The 11,764-nt window shown below is 26.5% G+C and overlaps 1 protein-coding gene across 3 annotated transcripts in view; it reads right to left on the minus strand.

Moving 5' to 3' along the window:
• LOC100214907 (4-aminobutyrate aminotransferase, mitochondrial) overlaps positions 1-10,883 on the minus strand; it is a 69,564-nt gene extending 58,681 nt beyond the window's left edge. Inside the window, exons 1-7 of one of the 3 annotated variants that reach the window (XM_065800751.1) lie at positions 10,711-10,881; positions 8,335-8,421; positions 7,867-7,949; positions 3,275-3,304; positions 2,995-3,023; positions 2,556-2,673; positions 213-262 (exon numbers count right to left, since the gene is read on the minus strand). In XM_065800751.1, coding sequence (XP_065656823.1) covers positions 213-262; positions 2,556-2,661 — 156 coding nt within the window. In that variant the 5' untranslated portion in view covers positions 2,662-2,673; positions 2,995-3,023; positions 3,275-3,304; ... (1 more) ...; positions 8,335-8,421; positions 10,711-10,881. Of the gene's footprint in view, positions 1-212; positions 263-2,555; positions 2,674-2,994; positions 3,024-3,274; positions 3,305-7,866; positions 7,950-8,334; positions 8,448-10,710 lie in introns of those variants that run through there. The other 2 variants (XM_065800750.1, XM_065800749.1) reach the window with 2 other exon arrangements.
• Between the last annotated feature and the right edge of the window lie 881 nt (positions 10,884-11,764).

An 11,764-nucleotide genomic window follows, 5' to 3' on the forward strand; every position in this document is an offset into this window, starting at 1 on the left:
AATTTCAAATTATGTATCATATATATATATATATATATATATATATATATATATATATATGTATATATATATATATATATATATATATATATATATATATATATATATATATATATATATATATATATATATATATATATATATATATATATATATATATATGGTATTATAAAAATATATATTACTGAATAAACATTAAAATTTGTGTTCACCTTAATTGAAGGTGATGACATAGCTTCAAGTAAAGCAGGATGATTGTAACCTATTGTTTTGAATACAAAAAATAAAGTAATTTTTTTTAATAAAATATTTTAAAACATTTACAACTACTTAAGTTATAAGTTTAAGCAATGGTGTGTTTCCCCCACAGCCCTGTATCAATGTTTTCCCCACAGCCCTGTATCAATATACTCCCCATAGTTCTGCATCAATGTTTCCCCCACAGCACTGTATGAATGTATCTTCCATAGCCCTGTATAAATATATTCTTCATATAAAGGATATATTTATACAGGACTATGGGGGATACATTTTATAAAGATTTACTTCATGAAATTCGATATTACATAAAAGTTCTCCAAAAACGTCACAATGCAGTGCATACATTCTTTTGTATAATGCATCTAAAACACTGTATCCCAAGTGAACTAGTTCCCTGGTCTAGGAAGAAAGTAGTAATGTTTTGACTACTTTTTGTAGTAATTAGAAAAAGTATAATAGATGAAGTGTGCAAGATTTGAAGATTATAAAAAACTTAAGTCAATCAGTTAAAAAGTGTGTAACATAAATTTTGGGTAAGCAAGCAAAACAATCTTTAACTAGTATCAATCTAAATTTTTAAACAAAAAAAGTTTATACATAATTTTTAAAGTTGTCTAAAGAGCACTAATTTGAGTCTTATTCTATAGACCCACATTACCCCATTTAGTGGGGTAATGTGGGTCTAAGTTACATTTTTATCTTTTTTCAATGAAGTATACTAACTTATAGTAAAATATGACTGAAGTCATTGAGCATGTATTATATTTAAACTATTTGATCAAAAGCTTAAATATAATAGTACTTTAATAGATGTTTTAAATGCAAAAGAACTTTACTTGTTCAAAGCCCTAAATTAGAAACGCAAAATGAATATTTTTCCTATCTCCATATATCCATATATCAAATCTGTTGCAAAATTAGCATCTGCTAAGGTTGCATCTCTTTATCGAGTTCAACACTTTCTTAATCCGGATTCTATTCTCTATCTCTATAAATCTAAAATCCGTCCTTGTATGGAATACTGTTGCCATATCTGGGACGGATCTACTAATGATACCCTTTCTCTTTTAGACAAGGTGCAAATCGCATTGCAAACATAGTTGGACCTGCTCTTGCAGCCAACCTCCAACCACTATCACATCATCGTAATGTTGCTTCTCTTTCTCTTTTCTACAAATACTTAAATGGGCACTGCTCTAAAGAGCTAGCATCTCTTGTACCATCTACTAAAATTCATTCTCGTGTTACTCATCATTCAATTAAATCTCATCATTTTTCTCTTTAAAGTTGTCTGTCAATCGTTATCTTGCTCTACAATCTTCATCTTTTCTCTTCCAGTAACTTCCTACTCTAGTTGCAGAAAAGTTTCTACCTAAAACCTTTCTTCTGAAAAACAGATAAATGTTAATTAGACCCACATTACCCCTTAGACCAACATTACCCCACCTACCCTATTAATAAAATTTGTAAATGAGATTAAGCAGAGCTCATACATGTAATGTGAGCAAAGAAGAAAGTAAACTTTAATAAATTCTTTTAACCATAAATTTTCAGTATCGAAAGACAAAGTCAAGTCATAAACTTAGAATTTTGTTCCTGATAAGTTGAGATTTTTTTCCCAGGCAGATTGACTGTTGTAATAATTTATCATACATTACAGTATAGAGTAATCCATCATTTATTCAGCCATTTTTATAATTTTCATTCAAAAAAACATTTTCAATAAAAAATTTCTTTCTAAATGAAGATTGATCATGATGTTAGTCTAATTTATTAATATAACATTTCTCTAATCCTCATTTCTCACTAAAAAAAGTTAAAAGTCAGATGCTCCAAGAATCAGATGGTCCAAAAGGCAGATGGCCCTATGGTCAGATGGTTTAACAGTCAGATGATCTGACAATCAGATGGTCCAACTAATTAACAAATAAAATTTTTTAATAACTTTTCAGTATTAACCATTTTTTGTTTAGTATTAAGTTAAAAGCTATGAACTCCAATTGCCTCTTTTGAAAATTTTAAATTTTTTGTTTATATATATGAAACAATTGCACAATAAATCACACAACATTTTAGCTAACATTAATTATAATATTGAGGATAAAATATGACACAATGACTAAACTGAGAAACTAAATATTTATCATTTGTAGTCAGACACCTAAAACTTCAAATATGAGTGCCAACAAACTTTTAAAAAAGCTTTGGCAGTCAGATACACATGTCATTTATAGCTACACAATATGGTATACTAAAGAAAATTAAATTTTTAAAAAATAAAAATATGTAAAAACCCAGTGGTAATGAAGCTATTTGTTGGTAAACATCAAGAAGAACGTTTCCATCTACATCAGCAATGTAGTTTCCTTTTGATTTTTCATAGTCCACAAAAAATTGCATAGCAGCACTTTGCTAAAATAAAGTTTTATATTTTCAAAGTTTTAAATTATTTAAATTATTGTTTTAATTACTTTCATTATTTAAATTTAAAAAAAAATATTTATATCTATATATTCAAACTATACCTAAATATTTAAAAACTTTGTAAAATAAAAATATTAAATAGACATAAATATAAGTAAAACATATTTGGTTAAAAATTTCTTTTAAATAATTAAAATTAAGCTTTATATTAAATAATATAAACAGTAGATTATAAATAACCAATGAAAAACATATTACAAATGTCTTCGTAGATAAATAGAATCTATAACTAATGGACAAAAAACTTACTATAAATATCTTTGTTCTTAGATCTATAACTAATAGACAAAAATACTATAAATTATTATGAAAACAAAAGTTACTAATAAATTTATTTGTTATTTTAGTGGTAAATAATTATCACTGTCCTTTGATTAACCAACTAAAACACAAACATCCATGTAAATAATTCTCTTAGTAACTAATAAACTCAAACTACTTTGAAAAAAATTATATCTAATTTTTATTACCTTTTTAATAAAACTACTCAATAAGTAACAAAGATAACTTTATATATATTGCTACTTACCCCTATAAAATCCATTTCTTTACATTTCATCTAAAATAAACAAACTTACCATTAAAAAAAGTATACATATTAATAAAAAACTGACTATAAAACAGAGTCAATTACCTTAGACCTTTTCTTTTTTTAAACTAACTTCTCAACAAGGACTGCAACTGTCAACTGCAGATGACAGAAAAGCTTAAAAACTGTTAATTGTTTGAGTTGAGAAAACATGAAGATGGTAAAGAATTCCAAAGCATTAATGCGAGAGACAGAGAATTTTAAAGCATGAATGTGCAAGGAAAATACCTAGATTAACAAAAATAAAAGGATGCAACTTTACTGATGCAATGCAAGACTGTGTTTTAGTTAATGGAACAAGAGCTTGTTAGAGCAGCAACCATGCTACCATATTTAGGAAAGAGAAAAAGATGCAACTTTACAATGATGGGAAAGAAGTTCAAGGTAGGCATCTAGAGCTGTCCAACTACATTTGCAATACATTTTTGGACCTTATCTAAAAGAAAAAGGCATTATTAAAATAACCAGCCCGAATATGACAAATGTACTCCATAAAGAATTTAAGGAAATGGTGAGCATGATTAAAAAAATGCAACCTTAGCAGATGTTATAATAACAATAAATTGTACATATAGTTTCCATGCCGATTAGTTGTGAATGATGATACAAAATCAAAGATGGAACCTGGTGATACTCCAGAAGATATTGAAAATTAAGCAAATTTTTGGTCTTTAAGGACAATTTATATACTGCAGTTAGAAAGAAATGACTTTTTAAAAAACTTTACCAGTTACACCAAATGAAGTACCTTTAAAGCTAGATTACTTGGTTACGTGCAATGTACTTGGTTAACTTTACAATTTTGTAAAAAAAATTAAATACCTAATATTACTTTTTAAATAAAATTGGCAAAAAAAAATAAGAAAACTAAAGTTGTTTTTAAACAAAATAACTTTTATGTTTAAATAAATTTGTTTATAATTTAACAAAAATTGCAAAATAACCCATGTCTTTTCAATTCAACAATGAAATATACAAATTAATACAAGATGTGCTAAAAATTTTAATGTTAGGATGCAGATTTTTTAACAAGAACAACTAAAAATGCAATTTGACAATATTTTTCATTTTTTTAAGCAAATTTAAATACATAAATAAAAACACATATATACATACTAGGGTTTCTAAAAAACCGGATTTATAAAGAACCGCAGTTTCGGTTTTAATTTAAGAAAAAACCATGGTTAACCGTGGTTTTTTTTTTTTTTTATTAATGAATAAAACTTATGTAAATTTATCTTGCATTATTTACTTAAAAAAGTTATTTAAACAAGGTGTTCTAACATTATGTTTATATTTCGAAATAAAACTTACGATAACTTATTTTTATTGTAAAAAAATTTTAAGAAAACTAAAGATTTTAATGATTCATCAGATAATCATAATCTGATTTTTATGCAAAAACTAGTGCAGCTGGAAAAAACGCATTCGACATCTGTTGAGGTTGGTTTTATAGAGAGTATCACATAGTAAATTTTTTCAAGATTTTCTGTTCTTTTGCCCATATTTCTGTACAACAAAAACTCTTGCTTATGCTATTTGAATTGATCGGTAGATTTAGGCAAGTGTGTGATCTTTATTGAGAAGTGCATTTAATTCATCATTAAGAGAAACAGGTGAACTATCTGATGTTGTACATGGTGCTTCAGCTAGTAGTGGTTCCTCATCATTAGAAGTAAATCCAAAAAGACTAAATGAAAGTTTTCCAGAAAAATTTAAAGTATTTTTTAGTATAACAACTGATGGATCTTTTAGGCTCTTTAACAACTTTAACATTATCATTAATTCTTTCATCTATGTCCTTTTTTAAATTTGAATGCAATAAAGATGCAATTTCTGCATTCATAGCAAATAGTTTTGAAAGCATGAATTCAAGAACAGTATCTGCTGTTGATAATGTTGCATCTTCTCTGCTAAGGAATTCCACTGTTAGCTTTGCTGGCTCTAAAGCAGCATGTATTGAAGCTAATGACTCAAAATCTAGCATGTTGATTAATCAAGAGCATTTAATTCAGTAAATGTCAAGAATAAGAATTTCTTAGTTTTTAACAAAGGCGCAGTCATTGAAAAAGGTGAATTCCAACGATGATGAGCATTGAGATGCAGTTCGATTTCTTTACCAAATTCCTCAGTAACTTTCTTTTGAAAAATTTGATTAAGAACTGATGACACTTTTATGAATTTCACTACTTTTTGTGCATTCATCAAAATTTCAGGGTAGTCAACATTAATCTCATTGTTTACTGATTCAAAACTAAAATTATTATTGTAAATTCCATGTTCATCTTCTTCTGAATCACTGTCTGTTTCCTTGGGAACTGGTACGTTTATGTCTTTATTTATCTTGTGTAACGTGTTGCATACACCAAGATGAATTGCTTTATGAAAGCATAACTGATCAACAATGTCTGTTAACCGCATGAATTTTTTGTAAATTTCTGCATCATCTTGAGCAGAACCTACTACATCTCTTTCCATACAGACACCAAATGAATTCAAATGATCATTAAAATTTTGTATTAAATTTTCAGCTAGACAGGAACCATTTATTCCTAATGAGGCCAGTTCATCAGCGAGACACAAAAGTTACATTGGTTGACACCAATGTAACTTTTGTGTCTCAAAGATGTGTATTCATCAAGCGTTAAGCTGAATTTATGTCTCATTTTAATTTTTTCGATAATTTCTTGTTTCATCACTTCTTTTTTATCGGAAAAATCTTGATGGATTAAATTCATCACAGTTGCTGACTTTTAGGAAGATAATTTCCTCTTTGTTGAATCAATGAGTGAATAAATTTGTTGCTTGTTATTGTATGAATCAAAACACCGTCTGTAGCTAGATCAGCTACAATTTCTTTAAGGTTCATTTTTTGTAAATAACTGTCTATGATTTTATTTTTATTTTTTTTGGTGGTGGATTTGAGCTGCTGCTTGATTCTCCAGTTGATGGGCTATTGATAGTAATTCTATGACGCAAAATATGATTCCATAAAGTAGTTGTGGATCCACCGGAGCATGTTACAACAGAACTGCATCTATTACAGATGCCTTCAACATCTTTTGAATTCTGAATTTTTCTGCCAGGCAGCAAGTTTCCATACTGATGACATGATTTGTCTGGAAGATATATTTTCAAAATATATTTTCATCATAAGAAATAAAAAATAAGAAACAAAAATCAATAAAAAAGATAAGAAACTTTGCTGTGAATTATTTTTATTACATACCTATACATTAATATTTTGTTGAACTAAAATAAACACTAAAAATATCTGTATGTTTTTTTAAGGAATAAAAACTCTTTAATATAAAGAATTGGCCATTCTATTTGAGTATACAAATACTTTATATTTGAATATATTTGCATGTTTTATTCAATATTCAAACTTTTTTTTTTGAATATTTGAATAATTTTGAAAATGAAAAGACATGTTATGCTTTCCAGCAAAATACTATCTAGATAATAAAATATAAATTTAATAACTTACAAATTTGATTTTTTATACTTTTCTATAATAAATAAACATTTAAAAGACATGATACAAAAAAATCACCAAAAACGTTTTTGAAAACCGACAATTTTTATTTCTATTGGTTTTGACCAAAAACCGCGGTTTTTGGTTTTCAGTTAAAACCAATTGGAAACCCTACATATACAAATACATACATACATACATACATACATACATACATACATACATACATACATACATACATACATACATACACACACACATACATACATACTAGTAAACAACCGGGGTTAATATCTGACCGGGGCAGGGCCGGTTTGATAAAATAAAGCTGGGGCTGGGTTTCTGACCAGGGTTGCATAAACATTTATACATCCTAAAGTATATTTTTTAATTCAAAATTCACGTCATATTTCGTATATATATATGCATATATAAACATCATTATGATCAGCATGTTGATCATAGTCATTATCATCATCATCATCATCATCATCATCATCATCATCATCATCATCATCATCATCATCATCATCATCATCATCATCATCATCATCATCATCAGGCTTTAGCCTTCCTTCTTTTTATATTGTTTCTTTATTCATGGTCAATGCTCAAACAAACTATTATCTCTATTACAATAAGCCAAAACTCATTCTTGCTTAGCTTCTTATTCAATAAGTTGCATCCTTTTACTGTATCTGTCTCTTCATGCTATAAAAACTTTTACTAATCTAGTTTTTTCCTTGCACAAAAAAAATGTTATAACTCTTCCTCATCTTCATGTTTAACTTTTTATACAATCTACAACTTTTTAAGTCTTTAGTTAACCTTTTCCTAGCTTTTTAACCTATCATCTATTTTAAAGTAACTCATAACTTAATAGTGGTTGCTTGTGACCTTGTTGGAAGTAAATTAGAGTTTAAAAATATATAAATATTTGCAAGTATTTAATAAATAGTAAATGTAAGTATAAAATAAAAATATATAAAGTATTATAAATTTTTTTCTAACCGCGGTTATCAACCCCTGTTTATTAAATAATGAATTAACTTACAACTGAAACAGGCCCAGGGATACTTGTCTTAATTATAGGATGAGTAAACTCGCCATCATCTATAGAATTGCTTCTGCTTGAAACTAATATAAGAAAATAAATTGTTTACCTATATTTATATTTGGTTTAGCCTTTATTTAATAAATATTTAAATTCTTTATTCTTTATTTCTATTATATACTCATATTTATTTCTGTATATATTACATATGTATGATTATAATTAAGAACACCATTTTTAGTTTTACAATACTATAATATTCTTTCTTATAAATAAAAAAATTATTGAGAAGGGGGAGGAGGAAGAAGAGGATAATATATTATATTTTAATTTATAAATTATAATATAAACTTACAGCAATCAAAAAAAAAAAATAATAAACACTGCTGATTCAAAAAAATTTTATTTTATATCTATTTATTATAATGTAAATATAAATACTAAAGATTATTAACAATATTTTCTTACTTTGCACCCTTTGTATAGAATACAGATTGTTTGGTTTAACACTACGAGCAAACATGCACCTTCCAACTGTAATTACTTTCTCCATAGCTTATTAATGAAATACAAATATATATATATATATATATATATATATATATATATATATATATATATATATATATATATATTTATAATTAATTATCTTAATAATTGTTTTATTAATTAAATAATAAATATAACTAAATTTATTTAATTATCACAACTTTTATCTTTAACTAGAAAAATAACAGATTATTAAATAGAGAAAATCATCAATAACAATAAAAATTACAAGCAATGGAAAATTTTTCATCTTTTATATGAGGTGAAAAAAATATTTTGCTGATTATTACACAAAATTGTAGCACCACCAAAAGGTCTTCTATAAATAAAATTTATTAAGGAGTTACTAAGCAACACTTCAAACCAAGAAAAAACTAAGAAAAAATTTATGTCTAACATTGAAAATCATATTTAAAAGATTAACGCAATTGCTTAGCTGCAAAATGCCATTTAATTAGTTAAAAATTTTTTTTACATATTTGTAAACAAATTGCTTTGTAATTAAACTGCAAAATTAATCTATTTTTTATATTTGATTTTATTACATTTTTATATATTTGTTTATATTTTAATTTATTTATTGTGAACTATGGCTAGTGGCTCATCAAAACAATAATTATAAAATTGTCATTCCCATTCTGAGAAAAACAAGTATTTGTTTCAGTTTATTACAATCATAGTGCAAACACCTATTTAAGACATTTACTAAGAAAGAAATGTACTTTAAAGAAATTTTTACACAAGTGACTTTATAACTGTTTGCTAATAGTGCTAATTAGTTACTTAAGATTAGTTTTCTAATAGTTGCTAATTAGTGTGATAACAAATTCAGCTTGAGATAAGAAGTGTTGTATAAACAAAAAACAAAAACAGATGCAACTTTTAATAAAAACTTTTTAATTCTCTTTCTTTTGCTTGAGATAAGAGATTTTTATTTCAGATAAGAGGTTGATAAAATACAACAAAATAATCAAATTTTTCATTATTAAATGACATGAGTTGACAAAAAATGTTCAAAAGTAATTCTCTTAAATAACTCAAACAGATATGTGACCAAATTTGCAACAAGAAAAAGAGATACCAACATTGGACCGACAGGAGACAGACTGATTATGAAATAATAATTTTTAAATATCGGAAAAAAATATAAAGTGGACAAAAACATTAACTTATAATAGAAATATTCCATCTTGTAATAAATATTGTGCTTTATTATTCTTAAACACAAATAAAAAATAATATTCAAATACAACATAAGTTACAAAACAAAACTATGAGAAATATCATAAAATGGTTGACACAGTAAAAATATGTTGATTAGATATAATGATTGTTTGTAAAAGAAATTATTTATATGAGAGTATTGACATTTATACACAATACTATTTAACTACAAAAAATGGATATTTTCCATTGATTTTGTAAACAGTGAAGTACTAAATAATTTTACAAGAAATACAAAAAACTCTCACTTGAAAATTTAAACAATAAAAGTTGAACTTAAGTCTATTCTTTGCTTTATTATAAATTTATACAACAAATAAAATTTCAAGAATCAAGTTGTATAAGATAAAAGGGAAGTTTATAAAAAGTGATGCAAACTATTGTTTTAGTGATTATAAATAACATTTATTTGTCTAATCAATTTATGAGAAAACTTTAGCTGGAGAATGCTAAAGTTTTGAAAAGCTTCAAAACATCAATCTTTAATAAATGAAATCTGTATTAAACAGTATAAACAGTTCCTGCATCTTTATTGAAGATAAAACAACTACTTGTTGATGATATTGAGACAATAGATAAAAATAATAATTCTTGCATAAATAAGAAAAACTAAAACTATCAATTTAGTCAAATTAAATTTAAATAACTCAACTGTTTACAAATCAAAAATTGGTTAAACTTCTTGCATAAATAAAGTAATTAAAATCTTAGCATAGTTAAACTTCAATTTAAATCGATTTAATTGCTAAGGTATCGAGAAAAACAAAATTTAATGTTGTACTCGAACTTAAAAAACATACTCAAACGAATAATTCATAATTTTACAATCTTTGTTTCGTTTTTTTTTTTTTTTTGTAAGTAATTTGAAACAAAACAAAACTTAATGGAGAAAAAAACTAGTTACAAATATATCTGCTTTTGCAACGCAGTACATTTTCTTCTTAATAAGTCTTTCCTAACTCCCTGATGTCAAATAATTTTATGTTTTTGTTTGCTAAGTGCAAGCTGGCGTTACATTTAACTTGATTTTGATAAACCTAAATTTGATGTATTATGCGCGCTGTTACTTACTTTTGCCTTCTACTTTCACTCTGTTTGTACCATTAATTTATATAATTATGTAAAATCTCTTGTACTCATGAAACCTTTATGTCTAAGAAAAGTTTTCCTGAGTTTTGCAGACAAATAATAGACAATAAAGTGTCGATTTATAACCGATTTATAACAAATCTTTTTAATAGTGTGGGTCTTAATAAAGGGGAGGGTCAGAAATATCTTAAATTAAATAAACGAGGGAGGGTAGTGTATGTTATTAACAGGAGAGCCGGAATCATCAAGTTTTAAAAAAACAAAAATACTAGAAGAAAATTGTTTAACTCAGGGCAGCGTAATCTGTTTATAATAAAAAAATAAGGTTTTTCAAATTTTTCTGAATTTCTCTCCGTTTAAAATTCGGTTCTTCGCGTTCGTTAATAATATTGATATAGTGGAGCTAGCTCGTTGATTTAAATTTGGTTAAGTGTCTTCTGTCAGGGGTTGTCCACAAATACGTCACGCAATTTTTGATTATTTTTGACCCTTCCCCCCTTATCACAACATTGTAGCTCTTTAGTAACAGCTCCGTTTGAGTCGTTACAAAATCTCTAACCCTTCCCACCCCCCATGCGTGACGTATTTATGGACGATCCCTAAGGCATTTTCGTTTTGGTAGAGGTACCATTTGTTATAGGAGGATCAGTGGCAAAGTTATTTAAAAATTCATTACAATTAAAAATATTCTAACAGTCTAAACATTTTTAATTTACTCGTAAATACAAATATTCCTGTCTTTATTCTCGCATCCATCTAAATTAAAATTTATCGGTGAATATAACTTAACGTTAAGAATAGTAAAAAAATATATATATTATGTCAACTTATTACTCTCACGTTTGGGGCAGTTGCGGCAAAAATTTAAGGGCTTTTAAGTAAGTATAAGTATAAGTAGCATAACGTAAGTATATATTAAATGATATTATGCTTTTATGCTTTTCCTTTACGAATTTAAATATTTATCCACTGAGATTGCGTTTATTACTGTTTGCAGCAGGGTATTCCACTGCGGCACAACACGGTTTGTATAGAA

The sequence above is a fragment of the Hydra vulgaris genome, chromosome 07 (genome assembly GCF_038396675.1).
Source record: "Hydra vulgaris chromosome 07, alternate assembly HydraT2T_AEP".
NCBI lineage: Eukaryota > Metazoa > Cnidaria > Hydrozoa > Anthoathecata > Hydridae > Hydra > Hydra vulgaris.